Raw genomic sequence first — 19,909 nt, 5'->3', positions numbered from 1 at the left:
AGGTCTTCAAAGTCAGTCTCCAGGAGTGTGCTGCTTACCTTGAAGAATGAAGTGTTCCTCTCAGCAACGAGTGACAGTGGATGCTGAAACACAAAAGGCAATTTTTAAAATAATGATTTCATTGAAACTGGAGAAAATTCTAAATCTAAGAATACAAGGCTGAGGGCATCGCCGTGGCTCAGTGGGTAGCACTCTCACCTCTGAGTTGGAAGGAGGTGGGTTCAAGTCCCACTGTAGTATCTTGAACTGACACTCCCAGTGCAGTACTGCGAGAGTGCTGCACTGTCAGAGGTTATGGTGAAGTTATGGCGATAACAGCTCACTGGAAATTCCAGACCATAGTTTTTTATTGTCCTTTTTTCTCCTTGAAAGTCAGTGGGAGAAAGTCAGACTTGAAGCGATAGTGTAGCACAGGTTTTATTCCCATTGACTTCAATATTAATGAAAATAGGGAGAGATGTAAAACAGGCAACTGATTCATCATCATCCATTTTACACTCGGGCACAAAATAAAGATCGACCCCCAGTCAGTCTGAAGCTAGGTCTGGTCAATTAAGGAATGATGAATTACATTTAAAGGATGAATTTTATGCTGAGGGTTTGCGCAGGAGAAACATCTTTATTGTTTTGACAACGTGCGGAGAATAGCATAGTTTGGAATGACTGCAAAGGTTCTGTTTGTACTGAGTAATGCTCATTTACCGGTTCAATGCTCAATAAGTGTGTCTGTTGATTTGTCGCCTCACATTTGTCTGATGGAGTGTATGTTCAGTCTCCTACTGAGGACAGCAGCACGTGGCAGATAGGGAGGCATTCCAGTAACCGGAATATGGAGGTAAGGATTCTCTGTTAGATCCCAGACCTGCTACAGATTAGGGAGGTACAGTCACACTCCGATACATAGGGGATGCAAAGTCCATTTACAGGAGTGGTCATCAACACTGAACCCAAGTGGTAGGTCCAGTGTAGGAATCCCAAAACATGACTGAGTCCTTGTCCAGCAGTGTTGCTCTCCTTGTGGGGCAGGGGTGAAGGGTGAGGGGGAAGGCGGGCGGTGGGGGGGGGGGGGGCATGGGGACGATGGTGAAGAGGTTACTTGATATCTCTCTTCTGGGAAAATATAACTCCAGGTGCAAGATTTTGGGGGGATATTGTGTGGTGCCCCGCTTAGGGGCGCTAATAGCCGCAAGGTGGGAGTTCCTACATAGGCACGGAAGTCCTGCCCCACTCGTGATATTGGGGTTAACATGCTCCACTTGCTCTGCGGGGCGTGAGCAGGGTGGAAGCAAATGGAGAGGGACGCAGCCCTATGCACTGGGACGCGTAGCGCTGCTGTGTTGAAGGGGCCACCCCCTTTATTAAAGGGGAGGGCCTAGCTGCTGACTCTGCGGGTTCCGGGTGGAGTGCTGGACTGCAAGATCGCGGCACAGACACATCAACGGGCCGCGACCGGTAAGTCGGCCGATTTTTTATGTGCGAGCGCCACATCCCCTTTAACTAGCCTACAGCCGGGCGCAGCTTCAGGGGGCACTCCCGAATTTTCGCGCCGGGCCAAAAACGGGCCGCTGTGCACTGTGACGACGTCATCATCGCCGGTGCAGCGGAGCCAGGGGGCTACCGGTTACTGCCATTGCTAAACCCCCGCGGAATTTAGCGGGAGTCACGCCCGGCGAAAAGTCATTTGTATCCCGGGGGTGCTAACGGGAGGCACAAACGTCCTGAATTTCTCCCCTTTGACTATTGAGCAATTGAACATTATGGTGGTGAAGAGGCAATCTGTGATATTGAGGCTCTGACTTCATTTGCATTGGCCAAGCAGGGTGCAGGTGCTAAGACGGGATCCGGATGCGGCTTGTCTGGTTGAGCCCTGGAAATCGCTGGGACAGCCACCAGTGAGGTAAGTTGTGGGCAGGTGAGGTGGGGGGCACAATTGCCCAGATTATTTTATGGGTTCCGGGGTACTCCTTCTACTCTGGGACCCACAAAAATAATTCCACACTTACTTTTGATGGGCCACTTCCGTTCCATCGCCTATGGAGCTGGTCAGAGTGAGCATGGTGCAGGCTCCAACCAGATCCTACCTAAAAGAGCAATCGGGGTCTATTTACACCATAGGACACCGATTTCCATATTAAAATGAGGCTCACCTGAAACAGACGAGCGATTTGGACACCCAGTGGGAGGCCCCTTTCAAAATGATGGTGGCCGCATCGGCGTGTTAACAGGGCGGTAAGACTATCAATCCCATTCTGAGGCATTACCGTCCGATTACCACCAGCCGAGAGTAGTCAAAATCGTCGCCCTGGTGTTTGGAATGGCTAAAAATAACCAATCACTTTACCAGAGGCACTGGGGCCATGCGGTTGGAATTTAGGCTGGGCTCCTGGGGTTGGGGGGGTTGGGGAGCGGTGTTGTAAGCAGGGTGGTGGTGTTGGGGGTAGGGGGGAGCGGTGTTGGGGGCAGAGGGGAGGGAGTAGTGTGGGGGGGGGGGGAAGCAGTGTTGGGGGTGGGGGGAATGGGTATTGGGTCCTGTTAGTTATAGACAACATCAGAAGACATTAAAGAAAGACTTGCATTTATATTATGCCTTTCACAACCGCAGGACATCCGAAGTGCTTTACAGCCAATCAAGTACTTCTGAAATGTCGTCACTGTTGTAATGTAGGAAGTGCGGCAGCTAATTTGCACCCAGCAAGCTCCCACAAACATCAATGTGATAATCTGTTTTTGTTATGTTGATTGAGGGATAAATATTGGCCAAAACACTGGAGTAACTCTCCTGCTCTTCTTCAAAATAGTGCCAAGAGATCTTTTACATCCACCTAAGAGAGAAGATGGACCTAAGTTTAACGTTTCATCCAAAAGACAGCACCTCCAGCAGTGCAGCACTTCCTCAGTGATGCCCTGGAGTGTCAGCCTGAATTCTTGTGTTCAGGTTTCTGGAGTGGGACTTGAAACCGTAACCTTCTGAGTTAGAGGCAAGACGCTACCCACTGAGCCATGGCTGACAATGATATTCCTCTTCCTCTCTCCACATCCAAAAAATCTACGGCTACTAATGTACACACCACCTCTCCTGGAAGTCCGGGGACACCAGGCATCCCATCATTGCCGGGAATTCCCTGAAAAATAAACACAGCGTTAGATGCAAGCTTGGCCCCAGCACTGTGCACTGCAGGTTGTTGCGAGAATGGTGTCACGGGGTGGGGGAAGGGGATGAGACAGTGTCCCTGTTGGTGAAGGAAACAGAAGTAGTGGATTATGTCAGAGTGTTATAGGGAGGCGTCTTGTTTTAGTGTGGGCTCTCAATCGTTGGCGGAGTCTGGAGCTCGTGTATGCTACTGCCCAGGTTCCTCATTTTCAGTTTAGACTGATTTCTTTCACGCTGTGAAATGATTTTGAAGCCGTTTTTGCGTGACTTTTTTAACCCGAAGCGGGGCAATCATAGAATAGAATCTCACAACATAGAAAGAGGCCATTCAGCCCATCGTGCCTGTGCCAGCTTTGAAAGAGCTATTCATTTGTTCCCCTGCCCTTTCCCCACAGCCCTGCAAATTCTTCCAATCTATGTATTTATCCAATTTCCTTTTGAAAGTTACTATTGAATGCTTCCACCATCCTTTCAGACAGTGCATTCCAGATCACAACAACTTGCTGCGTAAAAAACGTGTCTCCTCATCTCCCCTCTGGTCCTTGTGCCAATCCTGCTGACCCATTCCATCCTTGGCACCCGAACTCCGCGGAGTCGGGTTCTGCGTGTTGCGATGGGTGGCACCAGAGTGACAGTGTCTGCTGAGTTCCGTTATACCTCCCTCCCATCTCCAGCATGCAGTGAAACAGCAGGATGAGCTCAGCAGATCTCCCTTGTGGCACCGGGCACTGTGAGATGGGGGGAACGCCCTGGGACATGGCAGGAGCGTGACGTCATGCACGGATCGGAAGCCTGTGCACTCCCAGCTTTGACTGCCCATCCGTTAAATAAATTGGATGGGAAATCCCATGTGGAGCACGCACACTGCCCTGACTGAGCAATCACACCATGCGCGAGAAGTGCCGAAGCAAATAAGCTCCCCATATTTCTGTTTGAATTTTGGGGCCTGGTGATTTAGTTAGAGTTCCCAACCCTCCAGGATTGCCCTGGAAATTCCAGGAATTAAAGATTTCTCTTTTACAGCATTCAAAAAAGTTGTATTTTGTTTCATTTTCTTTGAACATTTTTGTTTATTCAGTATAAAAACATTGGCGTTGGGGGGAGCGGAGCAGTTGGTGGCGGGAGGTCATGTCATGAAAACTCCAGGAATCGGTCCAATCAGAATTGGCAACACTAGGTTTGGGAAGGGCTGTTTCTAGCACTGTTGCCAGGGGTGCAGCAGTCCCAGCAGAGTGGCATTTGATGGGTCCAAAGACTGTGAGTCCTCTCCCGTTGAGACCAACGCCTTCAGCAGGCTTGTGCGGGTTGGGAGGGCAGGGGGGAAAAATGGAGGGAGAGAAGATTGTTAACGGGTCAACTCCATCCATCAGGAGACTTCCCACCATCATCCCAAAGACGACCGCCAAGCTTCTCACGGTGATCCTGATCTGAAGTGGGATAGTGCAGGAACATTTAAGCCCACCCACCCGTGCCAGCAGTGAGACACATCAACTGAATAAAATGGACATGATTCCTTTTTTAGGGCTTAATTCCACACTCTACGACTTTCACCCAGAAATCTTTCATCTGCATTTAATTTCTTAAGTAATACAATGAAATAGTTTTTACGCTGAATTTTCACAAAATTAACAACAAAGAGCACCTTATTGTAGCTGCAGCAGATAGCTTGGGGGATGGGCTGCAGATGGCGAATAGCCCAATTGGGAGGGGTATGGGATATATCAATGTTACAGTGGGGGGTGTGGGGTATATCAGTGTTACAGTGAGGGGTGTGGGGTTTATCAGTGTTACAGTGAGGGATGTGGGGTTTATCAGTGTAAAAGTGAGGGGTGTGGGGTGTATCAGTGTTACTGTGAGGGGTGTGGGGTATATCAGTGTTACAGCGAGGGATGTGGGGTACATCAGTGTTACAGTGAGGGGTGTGGGGTTTATCAGTGTTACAGTGGGGGGTGTGGGGTGTATCAGTGTTACAGTGAGGAGTGTGGAGTATATCAATGTTAGTGAGGAGTGTGGGGTATATAAGTGTTACAGTGAGGAGTATGTGGTATATCAGTGTTACTGTGAGCGGTGTGGGGAATATCAGTGTTACAGTGAGGATATGTGGTATATCAGACTGTTACAGTAAGGGGTGTGGGGTATATCAGTGTTATGGTGAAGGGCGTAGGGTATATCAGTGATACAGTAAGGGCTGTGGGATGTATCAGATTTACAGTGAGAGGTGGGGGGTGTATCAGTGTTACAGTGAGTGGCGTGGAGTATATCAGAGTGTTACAGTAAGGGGTGTGGGGTATATCAGTGTTACGGTGAGGGGCGTGGGGTATATCAGTGATACAGTGAGAGGCGTGGGGTATATCAGTGATACAGTGAGGGCTGTGGGGTGTATCAGTGTTACAGTGAGGGGTGTGGGATATATCAGTGTTACAGGGAGGGGTGTGGAGTATATCAGCGTGACAGTGAGGGGTGTGGAGTATATCAGAGTGTTACAGTAAGGGGTGTGGGGTATATCAGTGTTATGGTGAAGGGCGTAGGGTATATCAGTGATACAGTAAGGGCTGTGGGGTGTATCAGATTTACAGTGAGAGGTGGGGGGTGTATCAGTGTTACAGTGATTGGCGTGGAGTATATCAGAATGTTACAGTAAGGGGTGTGGGGTATATCAGTGTTACGGTGAGGGGCGTGGGGTATATCAGTGATACAGTGAGGGGCATGGGGTATATCAGTGATACAGTGAGGGCTGTGGGGTGTATCAGTGTTACAGTGAGGGCTGTGGGGTGTATCAGTGTTACAGAGAGGGGTGTGGGATATATCAGTGTTACAGTGAGGGATGGAGGGTGTATCAGTGTTAGAGTGAAGGATGTGGGGTATATCAGAGTGTGTCACAGTGAGGGATGTGGGGTATATCAGAGTGTGTCACAGTGAGGGATGTGGGGTATATCAGAGTGTGTCATGGTGAGGGATGTGGGGTATATCAGAGTGTATCATAGTGAGGGATGTGGGGTATATCAGAGTGTGTCATGGTGAGGGATGTGGGGTATATCAGAGTGTGTCATGGTGAGGGGGGTGGGGTATATCAGAGTGTGTCATGGTGAGGGGGGTGGGGTATATCAGATTGTTATAGTGAGGGGTGTGGGATATATCAGGGTGTTACAGTGAAGGTTGTGGGTATATCCGAGTGTCAAAGTGAGGGGTGCGGGGTATATCAGTATTACAGGGCAGCGTCGAGGAGGCGGAGCGGGACGTTGGTGAGGCCTACAAGAGGCCCAGCAGTTGCAGGGAGCAGCGGCAGCGTCGAGGAGGCAGAGCGGGACGTTGGTGAGGCCTACAAGAGGCCCAGCAGTTGCAGGGAGCAGCGGCAGCGTCGAGGAGGCAGAGCGGGACGTTGGTGAGGCCTACAAGAGGCCCAGCAGTTGCAGGGAGCAGCGGCAGCGTCGAGGAGGCAGAGCGGGACGTTGGTGAGGCCTACAAGAGGCCCAGCAGTTGCAGGGAGCAGCGGCAGCGTCGAGGAGGCAGAGCGGGACGTTGGTGAGGCCTACAAGAGGCCAGCCGGTGCAGCTGTAGCGGGGAGGCAAAAAAGAAATAGAAAGAAATCGAAAGGTGACGTCACAGCCAAGGGGGTAAATGATTGGCTGGTGATTGGTAAGTAGTTTTTCTTCTTCTTCTTCTTTATCAGTAAGTAACCTTTAGCATTGTTGTTGCCAAATTAAGTTAATCTAAGGGTTAAGACATGGCAGGAGAGCTTGGACACGTGTTATGCTTCTCCTGTACCATGTGGGAACTCAGGGACGCTTCCGGTGTCCCTGACGACTACGTGTGCGGGAAGTGTATCCGCCTCCAGCTCCTAATGGACCGCATTGCGGCACTGGAGCTGCGGGTGGATTCACTCTGGAGTATCCACAATGCTGAGAAGGACGTGAATAGCACGTTTAGCGAGTTGCTCTCACTGCAGGTAAAGGGTACACAGCCAAATAGTAAATGGGTGACCAACAGGAAGAGCAGTGCAAGGAAGGTAGTGCAGGAGTCCCCTACGGTCATCCCCCTGCAAAACAGATACACCGCTTTGGGTACTGTTGGGGGGGATGACTCATCAGGATGGGCAGCAGCAGCCAAGTTCATGGCACGATGGCTGGCTCTGCTGCACAGGAGGGCAGGAAAAAGAGTGGGAGAGCTATAGTGATAGGGGATTCGATTGTAAGGGGAATAGATAGGCGTTTCTGCGGCCGCAACTGAGACTCCAGGATGGTTTGTTGCCTCCCTGGTGCAAGGGTCAAGGATGTCTCGGACCGGGTGCAGGACATTCTGAAAAGGGAGGGTGAACAGCCAGTTGTCGTGATGCACATAGGTACCAACGATATAGGTAAAAAATGGGATGAGTTCCTACGAGACGAATTTATGGAGCTAGGAGCTAAATTAAAAAGTAGGACCTCAAAAGTAGTAGTCTCAAGATTACTACCAGTGCCACATGCTAGTCAGAGTAGGAATCGCAGGATAGCTCAGATGAATACGTGGCTTGAGGAGTGGTGCAAAAGGGAGGGATTCAAATTCCTGGGACATTGGAAATGGTTCTGGGGGAAGTGGGACCAGTACAAACCGGACGGTCTGTACCTGGGCAGGACTGGAACCAATGTCCAAGGGGGAGTGTTTGCCAGTGCTGTTGGGGAGGAGCTAAACTAACATGCAGGAGGATGGGAACCTATGCAGGGAGACAGAGGGAAATAAAATGGAGACAGAAGCAAAAGATAGAAAGGAGAATAGTAAAAGTGGAGGGCAGAGAAACCCAAGGCAAAAAACAAAAAGGGCCATATTACAGCAAAATTCTAAAGGGGCAAATTGTGTTAAAAAGACAAGCCTGAAGGCTCTGTGCCTCAATGCAAGGAGTATTTGGAATAAGGTTGACGAATTAACTGCGCAGATAGCAGTGAACGGATATGATGCAATTGATATCACGGAGACATGGCTCCAGGGTGACCAAGGCTGGGAACTCAACATCCAGGGGTATTCAACATTTAGGAAGGATAGCCAGAGAGGAAAAGGAGGCGGGGTGGCATTGCTGGTTAAAGAGGAAATTAATGCAATAGTAAGTAGGGACATTAGCCTGGATGATGTGGAATCAGTACGGGTGGAGCTGCGGAATACCAAAGGGCAGAAAACGCTAGTGGGAGTTGTGTACAGACCACCAAACAGTAATAGTGAGGTTGGGGACAGCATCAAACAAGAAATAAGGGATGCGTGCAATAAAGGTACAGCAGTTATCATGGGTGACTTTAATCTACATATTGATTGGGCTAACCAAACTGCTAGTAATGCCGAGGAGGAGAATTTCTTGGAGTGTATTAGGGATGGTTTTCTAGACCAATATGTCGAGGAACCAACTAGAGAGCTGGCCATCCTAGACTGGGTGATGTGTAATGAGAAGGGACTAATTAGCAATCTTGTTGTGCGAGGCCCCTTGGGGAAGAGTGACCATAATATGATAGAATTCTTTATTAAGATGGAGAGTGACACAGTTAATTCGGAAACTAGGGTCCTGAACTTAAGGAAAGGTAACTTCGACGGTATGAGGTGTGAATTGGCTAGAATAGACTGGCAAAGGATACTTAAAGGGTTGACGGTGGATAAGCAATGGCAAACATTTAAAGATCACATGGATGAACTTCAGCAACTGTACATCCCTGTCTGGAGTAAAAATAAAACGGGGAAGGTGGCTCAACCGTGGCTAACAAGGGAAATTAAGGATAGTGTTAAAACCAAGGAAGAGGCATATAAATTGGCTAGAAAAAGTAACAAACCTGAGGACTGGGAGAAATTTGGAATTCAACAGAGGAGGACTAAGGGTTTAATTAAGAGGGGGAAAATAGAGTATGAGAAGAATCTTGCAGGGAACATAAAAACTGACTGCAAAAGCTTCTATAAATATGTGAAGAGAAAAAGATTAGTGAAGACAAATGTAGATCCCTTGCAGTCGGATTCAGGTGAATTTATAATGGGGAACAAAGAAATGGCAGACCAATTGAACAAATACTTCGGTTCTGTCTTCACGAAGGAAGACACGAATAACCTTCTGAACACAGTGGGTCTCGTGAGAAGGAGGAACTGAAGGATATCTTTATTAGGCGGGAAATTGATGGGATTGAAGGCTGATAAATCCCCAGGGCCTGATAGTCTGCATCCCAGAGTACTTAAGGAAGTGGTCCTAAAAATAGTGGATGCATTAGTGATAATTTTCCAACAGTCTATCGATTCTGGATCAGTTCCTATGGACTGGAGGCTAGCTAATGTAACACCACTTTTTAAAAAAGAAGGGAGAGAGAAAACGGGTAATTATAGCCTGACATCAGTAGTGGGGAAAATGTTGTAATCAATCATTAAGGATGAAATAGCAATGCATTTGGAAAGCAGTGACAGGATCGGTCCAAGTCAGCATGGATTTATGAAAGGGAAATCATGCTTGACGAATCTTATGGAATTTTTTGAGGATGTAACTAGCAGAGTGGAGAACCAGTGGATGTGGTGTATTTGGACTTTCAAAAGGCTTTTGACAAGGTCCCGCACAAGAGATTGGTGTGCAAAATCAAAGCACATGGTATTGGGGGTAATGTACTGACGTGGATAGAGAACTGGTTGGCAGACAGGAAGCAGAGAGTCGGGATAAACGGGTCTTTTCAGAATGGCAGGCAGTGACTAGTGGAGTGCCGTAGGGCTCAGTGCTGGGACCCCAGCTCTTTACAATACACATTAACGATTTGGATGAAGGAATTGAGTGTAATATCTCCAAGTTTGCAGATGACACTAAACTGGGTGGCAGTGTGAGCTGTGAGGGGGATGCTAAGAGGCTGCAGGGTGACTTGGACAGGTTAGGTGAGTGGGCAAACGAGTGGCAGATGCAGTATAATGTGGATAATGTGAGGTTATCCATTTTGGGGGCAAAAACACGAAGGCAGAATATTATCTGAATGGCGGCAGATTAGGAAAAGGGGAGGTGCAACGAGACCTGGGTGTCATGGTACATCAGTCATTGAAAGTTGGCATACAGCTACAGCAGTCGGTGAAGAAGGCAAATGGTATGTTGGCCTTCATAGCTAGGGGATTTGAGTATAGGAGCAGGGAGGTCTTACTGCAGTTGTACAGGGTCTTAGTGAGGCCTCACCTGGAATATTGTGTTCAGTTTTGGTCTCCTAATCTGAGGAAGGACGTTCTTGCTATTGAGGGAGTGCAGCGAAGGTTCACCAGACTAGTTCCAGGGATGGCTGGGCTCTTCATATGAGGAGAGACTGGATCAACTGGGCCTTTATTCACTGGCGTTTAGAAGGATGAGTGGGGATCTCATAGAAATGTATAAGATTCTGACGGGGCTGGACACGTTAGATGCGGGAAGAATGTTCCTGATGTTGGGAGGCCCAGAGCCAGGGGACATAGTCTTAGGATAAGGTGTAGGCCATTTAGGACTGAGATGAGGAGAAACTTCTTCACTCAGAGAGTTGTTAACCTGTGGAATTTCCTGCCGCAGAGAGTTGTTGATGCCAGTTCATTGGATATATTCAAGAGGGAGTTAGATATGGCCCTTACGGCTAAGGGGATCAAGGGGTATGGAGAGAAAGCAGGAAAGTGGTACTGAGAGAATGATCAGCCATGATCTTATTGAATGGCGGTGCAGGCTCGAAGGGCCGAAGGGCCTACTCCTGCACCTATTTTCTATGTTTCTATGTTTCTGCAGTGAGGGGCGTGCTGCATTTCAGAGTGTTAGAGTGAAGGGTGTTGGGTAAATTAGTGTTACAGTGAGCGGTTGGGGTATATCAGAGTGTTACAATGAGGGATCTAGAGTGTAAAAGTGTATTACAGTGTGGAGTGTGGTGTATATGAGTGTGTTACAGTGTGATGTGCGGGATATAACAGAGTGTCACAGTGAGGGATGTGGGGTATATCAGAGTGTGACAGTGAGGGCTGTGGATTATATACGAGTGTTACCATGAGGGGTGTGGGGTATATAAGAGTGTTACAGTGAGTAATGTGGGGTGTATCAGTGTTACAGTGAAGGGTGTGAGGTATATCAAAATGTTATAGTGAGGGGTGCGGGGTATAACGGAGAGTGTCACAGTGAGGGGTGTGGGGTACATCAGAGTATCACAGTGAGGGATGTGGGGTACATCGGTGTGTTACAGTGAGGGATCTGGGGTATAGCTGTGTATTACAGTGCGGGGTGTGGATTATATCAGCGTTACAGTGAGGGGTGTGGGACATATCAGAGTGTTACAGTGAGGAATGTGGATTATATCAAAAGTGTTACATTGAGGGGTGTGGTGTATATCAGAGTGTTACAGTGAGGGGTGTGGGTTATATCAGAGTGTTATAGTGAGGGGTGTGAGGTATATCAGTGTGTTACAGTAAGGGGTGTGGGGTATATCAGAGTGTTACATTGACGGGTGTGGGGTATATCAGAGTGTTACAGTGAGGGGTGGGGGTTATATCCGAATGTTACAGTGAAGGGTGTGGGGTATACCAGAGAGTGTCACAGTGAGGGGTGTGGGGCATATCACAGAGTGTTACAGTGTGGGGTATATCAGAGTGTTACGATGGATAGCCATTTTCAAGCGGTACACATTGATCAGAATTGTCCTTTTCCCTCTGTGTGGGAGCTTTCTTCTACATATCCTACCTGTCGGCCGGACCCTCCGGGTAATCCTGGTGGCCCAGGAGGGCCGGGTAGGCCAGGAGGTCCAGGGGGGCCCTAAAGAGAATCAAACGAAAGAAATAAACAAAAATTAAAAATTGAATGAAGAGGATTGCAACCTTGTCCAAGTGTTAGTATAACTGCAGAAGATCGAGTTAACTAGGTAATTAAAGGCAAAAGCCAATTGCTGTGCAAGCTGCACTCACCGAGGGACCCAGCGCCCATGTCACTCTATCACCCGGAGCTCCTGGATGGCCGTGTTCTCCCTTCCATAGACCAAAGAACAAGGAGGTAAGTAAATGCTAACAGAGCAACATGATATAAATCACAAACTGGCCGTGAAAACCAATCCACACAGATTCTTGCATCAATAGTTGTGGAACAGATCTCATTCAGGTGTCCATGAAAAGAACAAGTGCCCCCATTAGGGGGCCCATTCAAAAGTCAAACATTTACACAAATTATGTATATTACTTGCTTCTCTGTCTATCTAGGTTGATTTTGTGAACAGTTTGGTGCAGGCTCAAAGGGCCGAATGGCCTATACCTGCATCTATTTTCTATTTTCTATGTTAGTAAAGACGTGAATGTAATTGCGACAATTCGCTGGGAGGAGCTACTGAAGCCAACAGTCTAAGGTAGCGAGATCAAGACCAGTCCTCCCACAGCCCATGCACAGACTCCTTATCATGGATTCTCCCCACCCATTTATTGTCCCTCCCACAGCCCATGTACACTTTCCCTTAGCATGAACTCTCCCCACCCACAGCCCATGTACACTCTCTCCTCGCATGGACTGTCCCCACCCATTTAATGTCCCTCCCACAGCCCATGTACACTCTCCCCTACCATGGACTCTCGCTACACATTTAATGTCCCTCCCACAGCCCATGTCCACTCTCCTCGAGCATGGACTCTCCCTAGCCACAGCCCATGTCCACTCTCCTCTATCATGAACTCTATCCCATTCATTAAATTTCCACGTCACCAAGCCCAACACAGCACAGTTTGGAAGCAATGCTTCAAACTCGGAACCAAGGACATTCGGACTGAACTGCTGATTTCCTGGTACTTTTTGGAACATGGATGTCACAGGATACAAACTCCATCTGACTCACTGTTGATCCCATGCCAACGATCATGCCCACAGTGACGGGCCAAATCATCATTGGGCCTGGAGGTGGTGGGTGAGAAGGGCATTGTCCTTTCCCCGCTCATTGACCCATGGGTTGCTAGTCATGCCAAGAGCCTCTGGGGTGTTCAGTTCATACGCCTCGGAGTGAAAGGCGCAGAAAATAACCTCTATTGGAAGTATTACTCATTGCTTACATACCCTGATGGGTTTTATTTCTATTGAAATAAATGCAAGGGAAATCCGATTGACTGTTTCTCACACTGGTGAGAAACCGGCAGACTCCAGCCGAATATTACCATGCAGCCAGATCTTTGCCGTCACCAGAAGTGCTCCTATACCCAACATATGTATATGGACATAGACACCACCATGCATTTTGTAGATACTTACAGAAGCTCCTGGGTATCGACCACCTTCTGGTTGGATTGGGGGCCCACTCACACAGGCACAAGGCTCAGCGGTTGCTCCCTGCACAGCACAAGATGCAGCTTCAGTGATTTATCCATTCATTACTATTACAGCAGCCAACAGAATAGCAGGGAGGTAGGGCAAATGTTACAGTGAGGGGGCCCTCTACACTGTCCCATCAAACACTCCCAGGGCAGGTAGAGCACGGGGTTAGATACAGAGTAAAGCTCCCTCTACACTGTCCAATTGAGCATTCTTATTGAAATGCAGGTTTGATGTCGGGCTTTATTCCCTCCAGAGTGCTCTTTACTGCCATCTCTGGACACATGGGACATTTCTATTTCTAGCAATTTAATACTGATGAACATAGTACGTCATTCCCTTCACTGCTAATATAGCAGGAAGAAATTCAATAGTGTGCTTGCAAGCCATTAAATGATGCAGCCATGTCTATCAAGACATTGAGCCTGTTGAAGATGAGCTTTCTGGCTCAACACAGCCTCCAGCTGTGTGGTTAGTGTGGAGTAGGTATAGAGGAGGCACAGGCACAATGGGCCGAATGGCCTGCTGCTGTGCTGTAGCATTCTATGGTAGTGACAGGGCGATGATACAAGGGCTATTGGGACAGTTAGTGTCGGGAGGTGGGTTGCTGTGCCAAGAGAGCCGCCACTCCACCTGCAGGCTGCTGACCCTCTCTTGGGAGCTCCTCACTCCACAAAAATTTCTGCTTTCATATTTTACAATAAATGCACAAACTTAATCGCACAATCTTACCTTTTCACCTTTAATTCCTGTCACACCCTAAAAAAAGAGACATGAAAGAAGTATATTCTGTCAGTGGAAGAGTTTGAAACCGAGAGCGTTAGTGTGGTGAGTGGATGCTTAATATGCTTGTTGGTCGTCCCACTGTCCACTGTAACCCTCTTTGCCTCCCTCTTTATCGTAAACAGGCGAACACCTCATTAAACTGGTGGGCAGAGGAACATAGGAATATGAGTGGGTCATTCAGCTCCTCCAGCCTGCTCCATCATTCAATTAGATCAAGACTGATCTGCATCTCAACTACATTTCCCTGCCTTTGCTCTCTATCCCTGGATACCCTTACCCAACAAAAAACTATTCATCTCGGGCTTGAAAGCTCCAATTGCCCCCCAGCACCAAAGCCTTTTTTGGGGAGAGAGTTCCAGATTTCCACGACCCTTTGTGTGAAGAAGTGCTTTCTGACATCACTCCTGAATGGTCTAGCTCTAATCTTAAGGTTAGAGCTTAAGATTAGAGCTTGTTCTGGACTCTCCCACCAGAGGAAACAGTTTGTCTCTATCTACCCTATCAACTCCCTTTATCATTTCAAACACCTTAGATCAACGCTCAATCTTGAAGAGAACAGCAGTCAGGTTTATCCAACCTGTCATCAGAATTTAACCCTTTAAGGAAAGGTACATAAACCCGGTAAACGTTGGCTCGCTGTTACCACCCTCACTTGTTTCAAGACTCTCGACATAATCTAGCCAAGTGAATCGCCTGACTTTTCATTTTGACCTTATCAGGAATGGTTTCCAGAGGTTGCCGATTGTCGGGGACCGAGAGTTGCCATCTCTAGTTAGATGTATTCCTGGAGGCTTCATCACATGACCTCCAATCGCCTCAACCTCAGGCTCCCGCCATTGGTCACCCAACACATTCATCTATGTGGAGCACCAACTTTCATGGCACATTGGAAAGCAAACAGATCCTTTAGTACTCAATCGGATAATTCCCAAACAGTATTTTTCCCATTTCCAATATTATTATAAGCAATAAATGAAAATGAAAAATGCGCAATTATATTTTTACTGCCCCTTTGATTTTGCTCACAACAGCGCCGTGCAGATGAATCTTTAATTCCTGGAGACTCCAGGACAATCCTGGCGGGTTGGTAACTCTATGGGGACCCTCGCTGTGACCAGCGCACATCGCCCGTGTGCATGTGACGTCCCGACAGGTGCGGCCGGCTGCTGAGGCTCCCCTGCCGGGAGCAGAAACTCAGAAAGTTGCTCCATACGACCCGGTGTTTGGCAGATCCTGAAGTCTTTGTTCCCAAAGCTGAGCAGCACAGGCCTTGACTTTGATTTGGCTCCAGATTCAGACCCAAAGCAAGAACATCTGGGACCGTGGGATGCTGATGACCACCGCTCTGGCTTGTGATCTTGCGTAACCTTCTCAGGTCGCTTAAAATACTAACATGTTATCTTGTAAATAAATGGTGAAAGGAAAAATAAATCTGTGACTTTGAATGTTCCTGAGAACTGAATGCAGCAGCTGAGGGAGTTCAGAACCCAACCAAAGCTCTGCAAGTGATGAAGTTCAGCGCAGTGAAAGGATTCAAAATTCAGAACCATCTCAATATTGATCTGCTAATTGATGCAGGCGGAGTAAGGCCATTGGCTGGGCTTTTCCCAAGGACCCTGACTGGCCATTACACTCACTGTGGCAGATTCAAATAACTTCCTCAGGAAATGTTGGAGTAAGTTCATGATGAGAAGATCGGGGCACGAAACAGCAACATTTACAGAGTTCCAGGAAATTCTGGGCCACCTCTGTCCTGCTGGTGTTTCTCTTTCTCTCGTTCCTGTTCTCCTGTATTTCTGCTCCTCTCCTGAAATGGTGCCTAAGATGCACACCATAGCCCCCACCACAACCCCCCTCACCCATCATGTCTGCCCCTAGACAGTCAGTGCCAGCTAACCAGTCTAGTAAGCTATGAGTTACATGCGAATGGGGGATCATCAGTAATAGATTGAACAGCACTTACTGGTAGGCCTCGTTTCCCTGGTAACCCATGGTCTCCGGTCTCTCCATCCTTTCCCTGGTAAATACAAACAGCAGTCAGTCCATGGAGAGTCAGAGAGACCTTGACATTTATTACATGGTGGCACCCAATCATGGGTAATTGGGTGTTGACTTAAACTATTGCTCTTTTAACAGAGTGAACTAGTTTGTTTAACAGGGATTTAGTGGTCATGAATTTGATCAGTGCCATGGAGACTGTTGGGTAGGATCGTGCCCCCTTTTACCCCCCGTCCCCACTAGAGCCTTTGTTTGCTGGGAGTATCCAGGAGCACCTCCATTTCAAGCAGCATGGGCTCCACATCTCCAACAGGCCAGAGAAGCTTGGAACAGAGGCACAGCCAGTAATCCAATTCCTACACTGGGTTATTCCACAGTATTACAGGGTGCTGCTAATGACTGACCACCATCTCGGGATCATCACTGGGTCCAGTGCAGGTAAAGCTGGCATTAGCGGCTGGAATACTATCCGTCAGGATGCAAATAGCCCGGCAGGCCAATGTGCCAATAGCAAGGTATTCATTCTGGGGAGGCAGTGGGCAGATTAACAGTGCTCTGTGCAGTTCTACTGGGTTAAGCCTCAGCAGCACCCAAGGGTGCATCAGAAGATCCCCAGCCCATGACTACACCTGGGATCTCGAGGCCTAGGTATGTGGGAATAGTCCTCACAGTGGGAATAAGAGGTTATGGGGAGCGGGCAGGGAAGTGGACCTGAGTCCATGATCGGATCAGCCATGATCGTATTAAATGGCAGAAAAGGCTCGAGGGGCAATCTGGCCTACTCCTGCTCCTATTTCTTATGTCTCTATGGAGAGTAAGGGCCTCCAAACAGACCCTATGGGGATTTCACAGTATCTTCATTTGGAGGCTCAGATATTCAAAGGGGTTTCTGCATCGTTCAGACACCCAACCTGTCCCATCACTCACCCCCAGGGCAGGTACAGCACGGGTTAGATACAGAGTAAAGCTCCCTCTACACTGTCCCATCACTCACCCCCAGGGCAGGTACAGTACGAGTTAGATATAGAGTAAAGCTCCCTCTACACTGTCCCATCAAACACTTGCAGGGTACGAACAGTGTATGATGGATGTAGAGATAAACTCCCTCTAATTTTGCCTCAACAATTTAGCTCAGTCTCAGCCCTCTAATTGCCCCTAATGCAGCAAATGGGTTTTCTGTCTTTTCCCAGAGCACAGCTGTGAGTCAGGTTGGTACACAGGCTATTTCCTTGCCTCCAGGCGCTCGACTGAGTCTGTGCCAAACTCTTTTCACTCCGGACTCATACCAGCAGCAAATAGAAAAAAGACTTTGTTCCCATGTGCTCGGCCTCAGAAGGATGGCCCGATGCCCCCGGTTCCAGTCCTTCATTTCCTTGGGGCAGTTTATCGTCATTTCCCCCACGTTACTCACGTCACCTTCAGGGAAGCTGTGGAGAATCAGGATGTTGTCCCTCTGTGACTGCCCCTCACTGGATCCGCAAGGCACTGCCTGATCAGAGGAGTGACGGCTAGCTCACCCTTGGATGAAGGGGCAGCTGAGAGCTAAAGAGGTTTAAGTGAGTAGAAGGCACTTACCCGTATCCCAGGTAACCCCACACCAGGGGCCCCAGGGTGACCTGGGATCCCGTGCTCTCCGGCTTGCCCCTAAAGCACAAACAAAACATTGCCAACGTCAGTTTTAAATAATTAGTTACATTTTGCCTCTAGTTTGTCTTTGAAAGTAATCTTGCTCCCACCATCGGAAGCCTGAAGTCCTGCCCAGGAAGCCTCTGTAAAAGCCCCTGTAGGGAACACACAGGAGCTGTCTGGTGTTGACTTTCTAAAAATTCATGCTTGGGAGGTGGGCCTCAAGGGCAAGGCCGACATTTGTTGCCCACCCTTAGTTGCTAACTCCTAGGGCTCAATTTTGCCCAAGCCCGTTTTCGAGGTCAGAAATGCGGCAGAAATATTTTGCCAAAGTTTCCCCGATGTATAATTCAAATTTGGCGCTGCGCAGTTGTCCAGTCACCTCGAGAGGTGGAGCCTGCTGTCTGCGCCAAAAAAATGACGCTACACATGTGCAGGGAAAAAAGTGACATTTTTGACGTTATTTCAATGGACGCGCAGGCGCAGTATAGCTCTGGGTTGACAATCGGCCATTTTTAAAGAGCCAGTTGTGTGTGTGACAACGTTGAGTGCTGTGTGAGAGCATTGGAAAAATCGGAGTTGCAGCAGCACAAGATGCAACACGGTGCTAGGACCAGGAATTTCTTACAGGATGAAGTGGAGGCACTAGTTACTGTGATTGAGAACAGATGGCAGGAGCTGGACACCAGCAGAGGTCACATAAAAGTTCCACCCAAAGAAATGAAGAAACGCTGGAACCAAGTTGCAGAAGATTACTGTGCAATGGTGACCACAACGAGATTTGGAGGCCAGTGCAAAAAGTAGCAGGACCTTGGTCAAGTAGTCAGTGTAAGTAATATTTTCATTTATTCAATGGAATTTCAATTGTAAATGTGACCACCAGCTGGTCACATTTGTCCCACTCAGCAGAAAGACACCCTCTCTAAAAAGTTGCATTTTCATCTTTGCAGTGGAAGGTGGCACATAATAAAAGGGAAAGAACTCGAACAGGAGGAGGCCCGGCAAATCTGCACCCACTGACACCCTTGGAAGACAGGGCCGCTGCTTTGATGGGTCCTGTCTGGAGAAAAGCAACCACCACTGCACAAGCTGGGCCCACACTCGAGGGAGAGGGTATGTCCTGCAAATTCCACAGTCTGGCTTTGCTAAATGTTAAGTACTGCGTGGGCTAGCCATGCTTCGGTTCATGGGGATATGTCTCCGTCAGCTACACTTTGGTTCATGCAATGTGCTATCATTCATCATGGTCCTTCAAATCAGCCTGCTGCCTGCGCTGTGTGATCCTAATCATGCCACCCACCCGGCCCCCTCCTCTGCTGTTAACCATTTATCTGTGTTCTGTTATATTTTGCAGAACTTGAGGCCAACCCCGACAATGCAGAAGAATATTCAGACGAGGACGAGCCTGAAGTGGAGAACATCTTCCAATCCCACCCTCCAGACCAAGAGCATGGAGGTGAGGGGGAGGGGATGGATGCAGCCCCATCTCTTGTACTCACTTTGGAGGAGGTGCAGGTGCTGCCCATTGAGTTGCTAGCCCCTTCCCTAATGAGTGGTTTGAGTGTTGGTGGGACATTCCATGGTTTCCCACCGTCTGAGGCTGGGGATTCCAGTGTGGTGCAGCGAGGCACACCTAGGGCCCCACCAGCCAGGGCTGAGGGTCCTCGTGGTGGGGTGCCAGCCACACTCATGAGGAGGAGGGGAAGGAAAGCTCGACCACACTCTCCTGAGGTGCAGGATCTAACAAATGTGGTTCAGATGATGGCAATGAGTGGGGAGCTCTTACGCGATCACTCTTGGACACTATGAGGGGACGTCAAAAAATCTCAACCTAGAAAAATCGTAACTAAAGCAGTTACGCCGGTACAGATTCCAGGGGGAAACTTTGAATTAAATACTTATGCCAGACAAAACGGCGCAAATGACCTGGGAAAATTGAGCCCATACTCTTGCTAGACCAGAGCAATTAAGAGTCAACCATGTTGGTGTGGGACAGGAGTCACATAAGACCGGGTAAGGATGGCAGTTTTGCTTCCCTCAAGGGCATTCAGTTAGGTTGTTACGACAATCCAACAGCTTCATGGTCACTCTTACTGATC

General features: G+C 48.4%; 1 protein-coding gene across 15 annotated transcripts in view; it reads right to left on the bottom strand.

Moving 5' to 3' along the window:
• Positions 1-19,909, bottom strand: part of col16a1 (collagen, type XVI, alpha 1) — a 618,256-nt gene that overhangs the window by 139,143 nt on the left and 459,204 nt on the right. For 13 of the 15 annotated variants that reach the window (XM_070899262.1, XM_070899261.1, XM_070899260.1 and 10 more), the window contains 8 exons: positions 17,760-17,828; positions 16,150-16,203; positions 14,133-14,159; positions 13,341-13,418; positions 12,023-12,082; positions 11,802-11,873; positions 3,069-3,122; positions 39-83 (listed from right to left, as the gene is read on the bottom strand). In XM_070899262.1, coding sequence (XP_070755363.1) covers positions 39-83; positions 3,069-3,122; positions 11,802-11,873; positions 12,023-12,082; positions 13,341-13,418; positions 14,133-14,159; positions 16,150-16,203; positions 17,760-17,828 — 459 coding nt within the window. The remainder of the gene's footprint in view (positions 1-38; positions 84-3,068; positions 3,123-11,801; positions 11,874-12,022; positions 12,083-13,340; positions 13,419-14,132; positions 14,160-16,149; positions 16,204-17,759; positions 17,829-19,909) is intronic. The other 2 variants (XM_070899263.1, XM_070899274.1) reach the window with 1 other exon arrangement.

This window comes from Pristiophorus japonicus, chromosome 14 (genome assembly GCF_044704955.1).
Source record: "Pristiophorus japonicus isolate sPriJap1 chromosome 14, sPriJap1.hap1, whole genome shotgun sequence".
NCBI lineage: Eukaryota > Metazoa > Chordata > Chondrichthyes > Pristiophoridae > Pristiophorus > Pristiophorus japonicus.
Note: the sequence above shows the minus strand (reverse complement) of the source record. Positions and strands in the feature narration are given on the sequence as shown.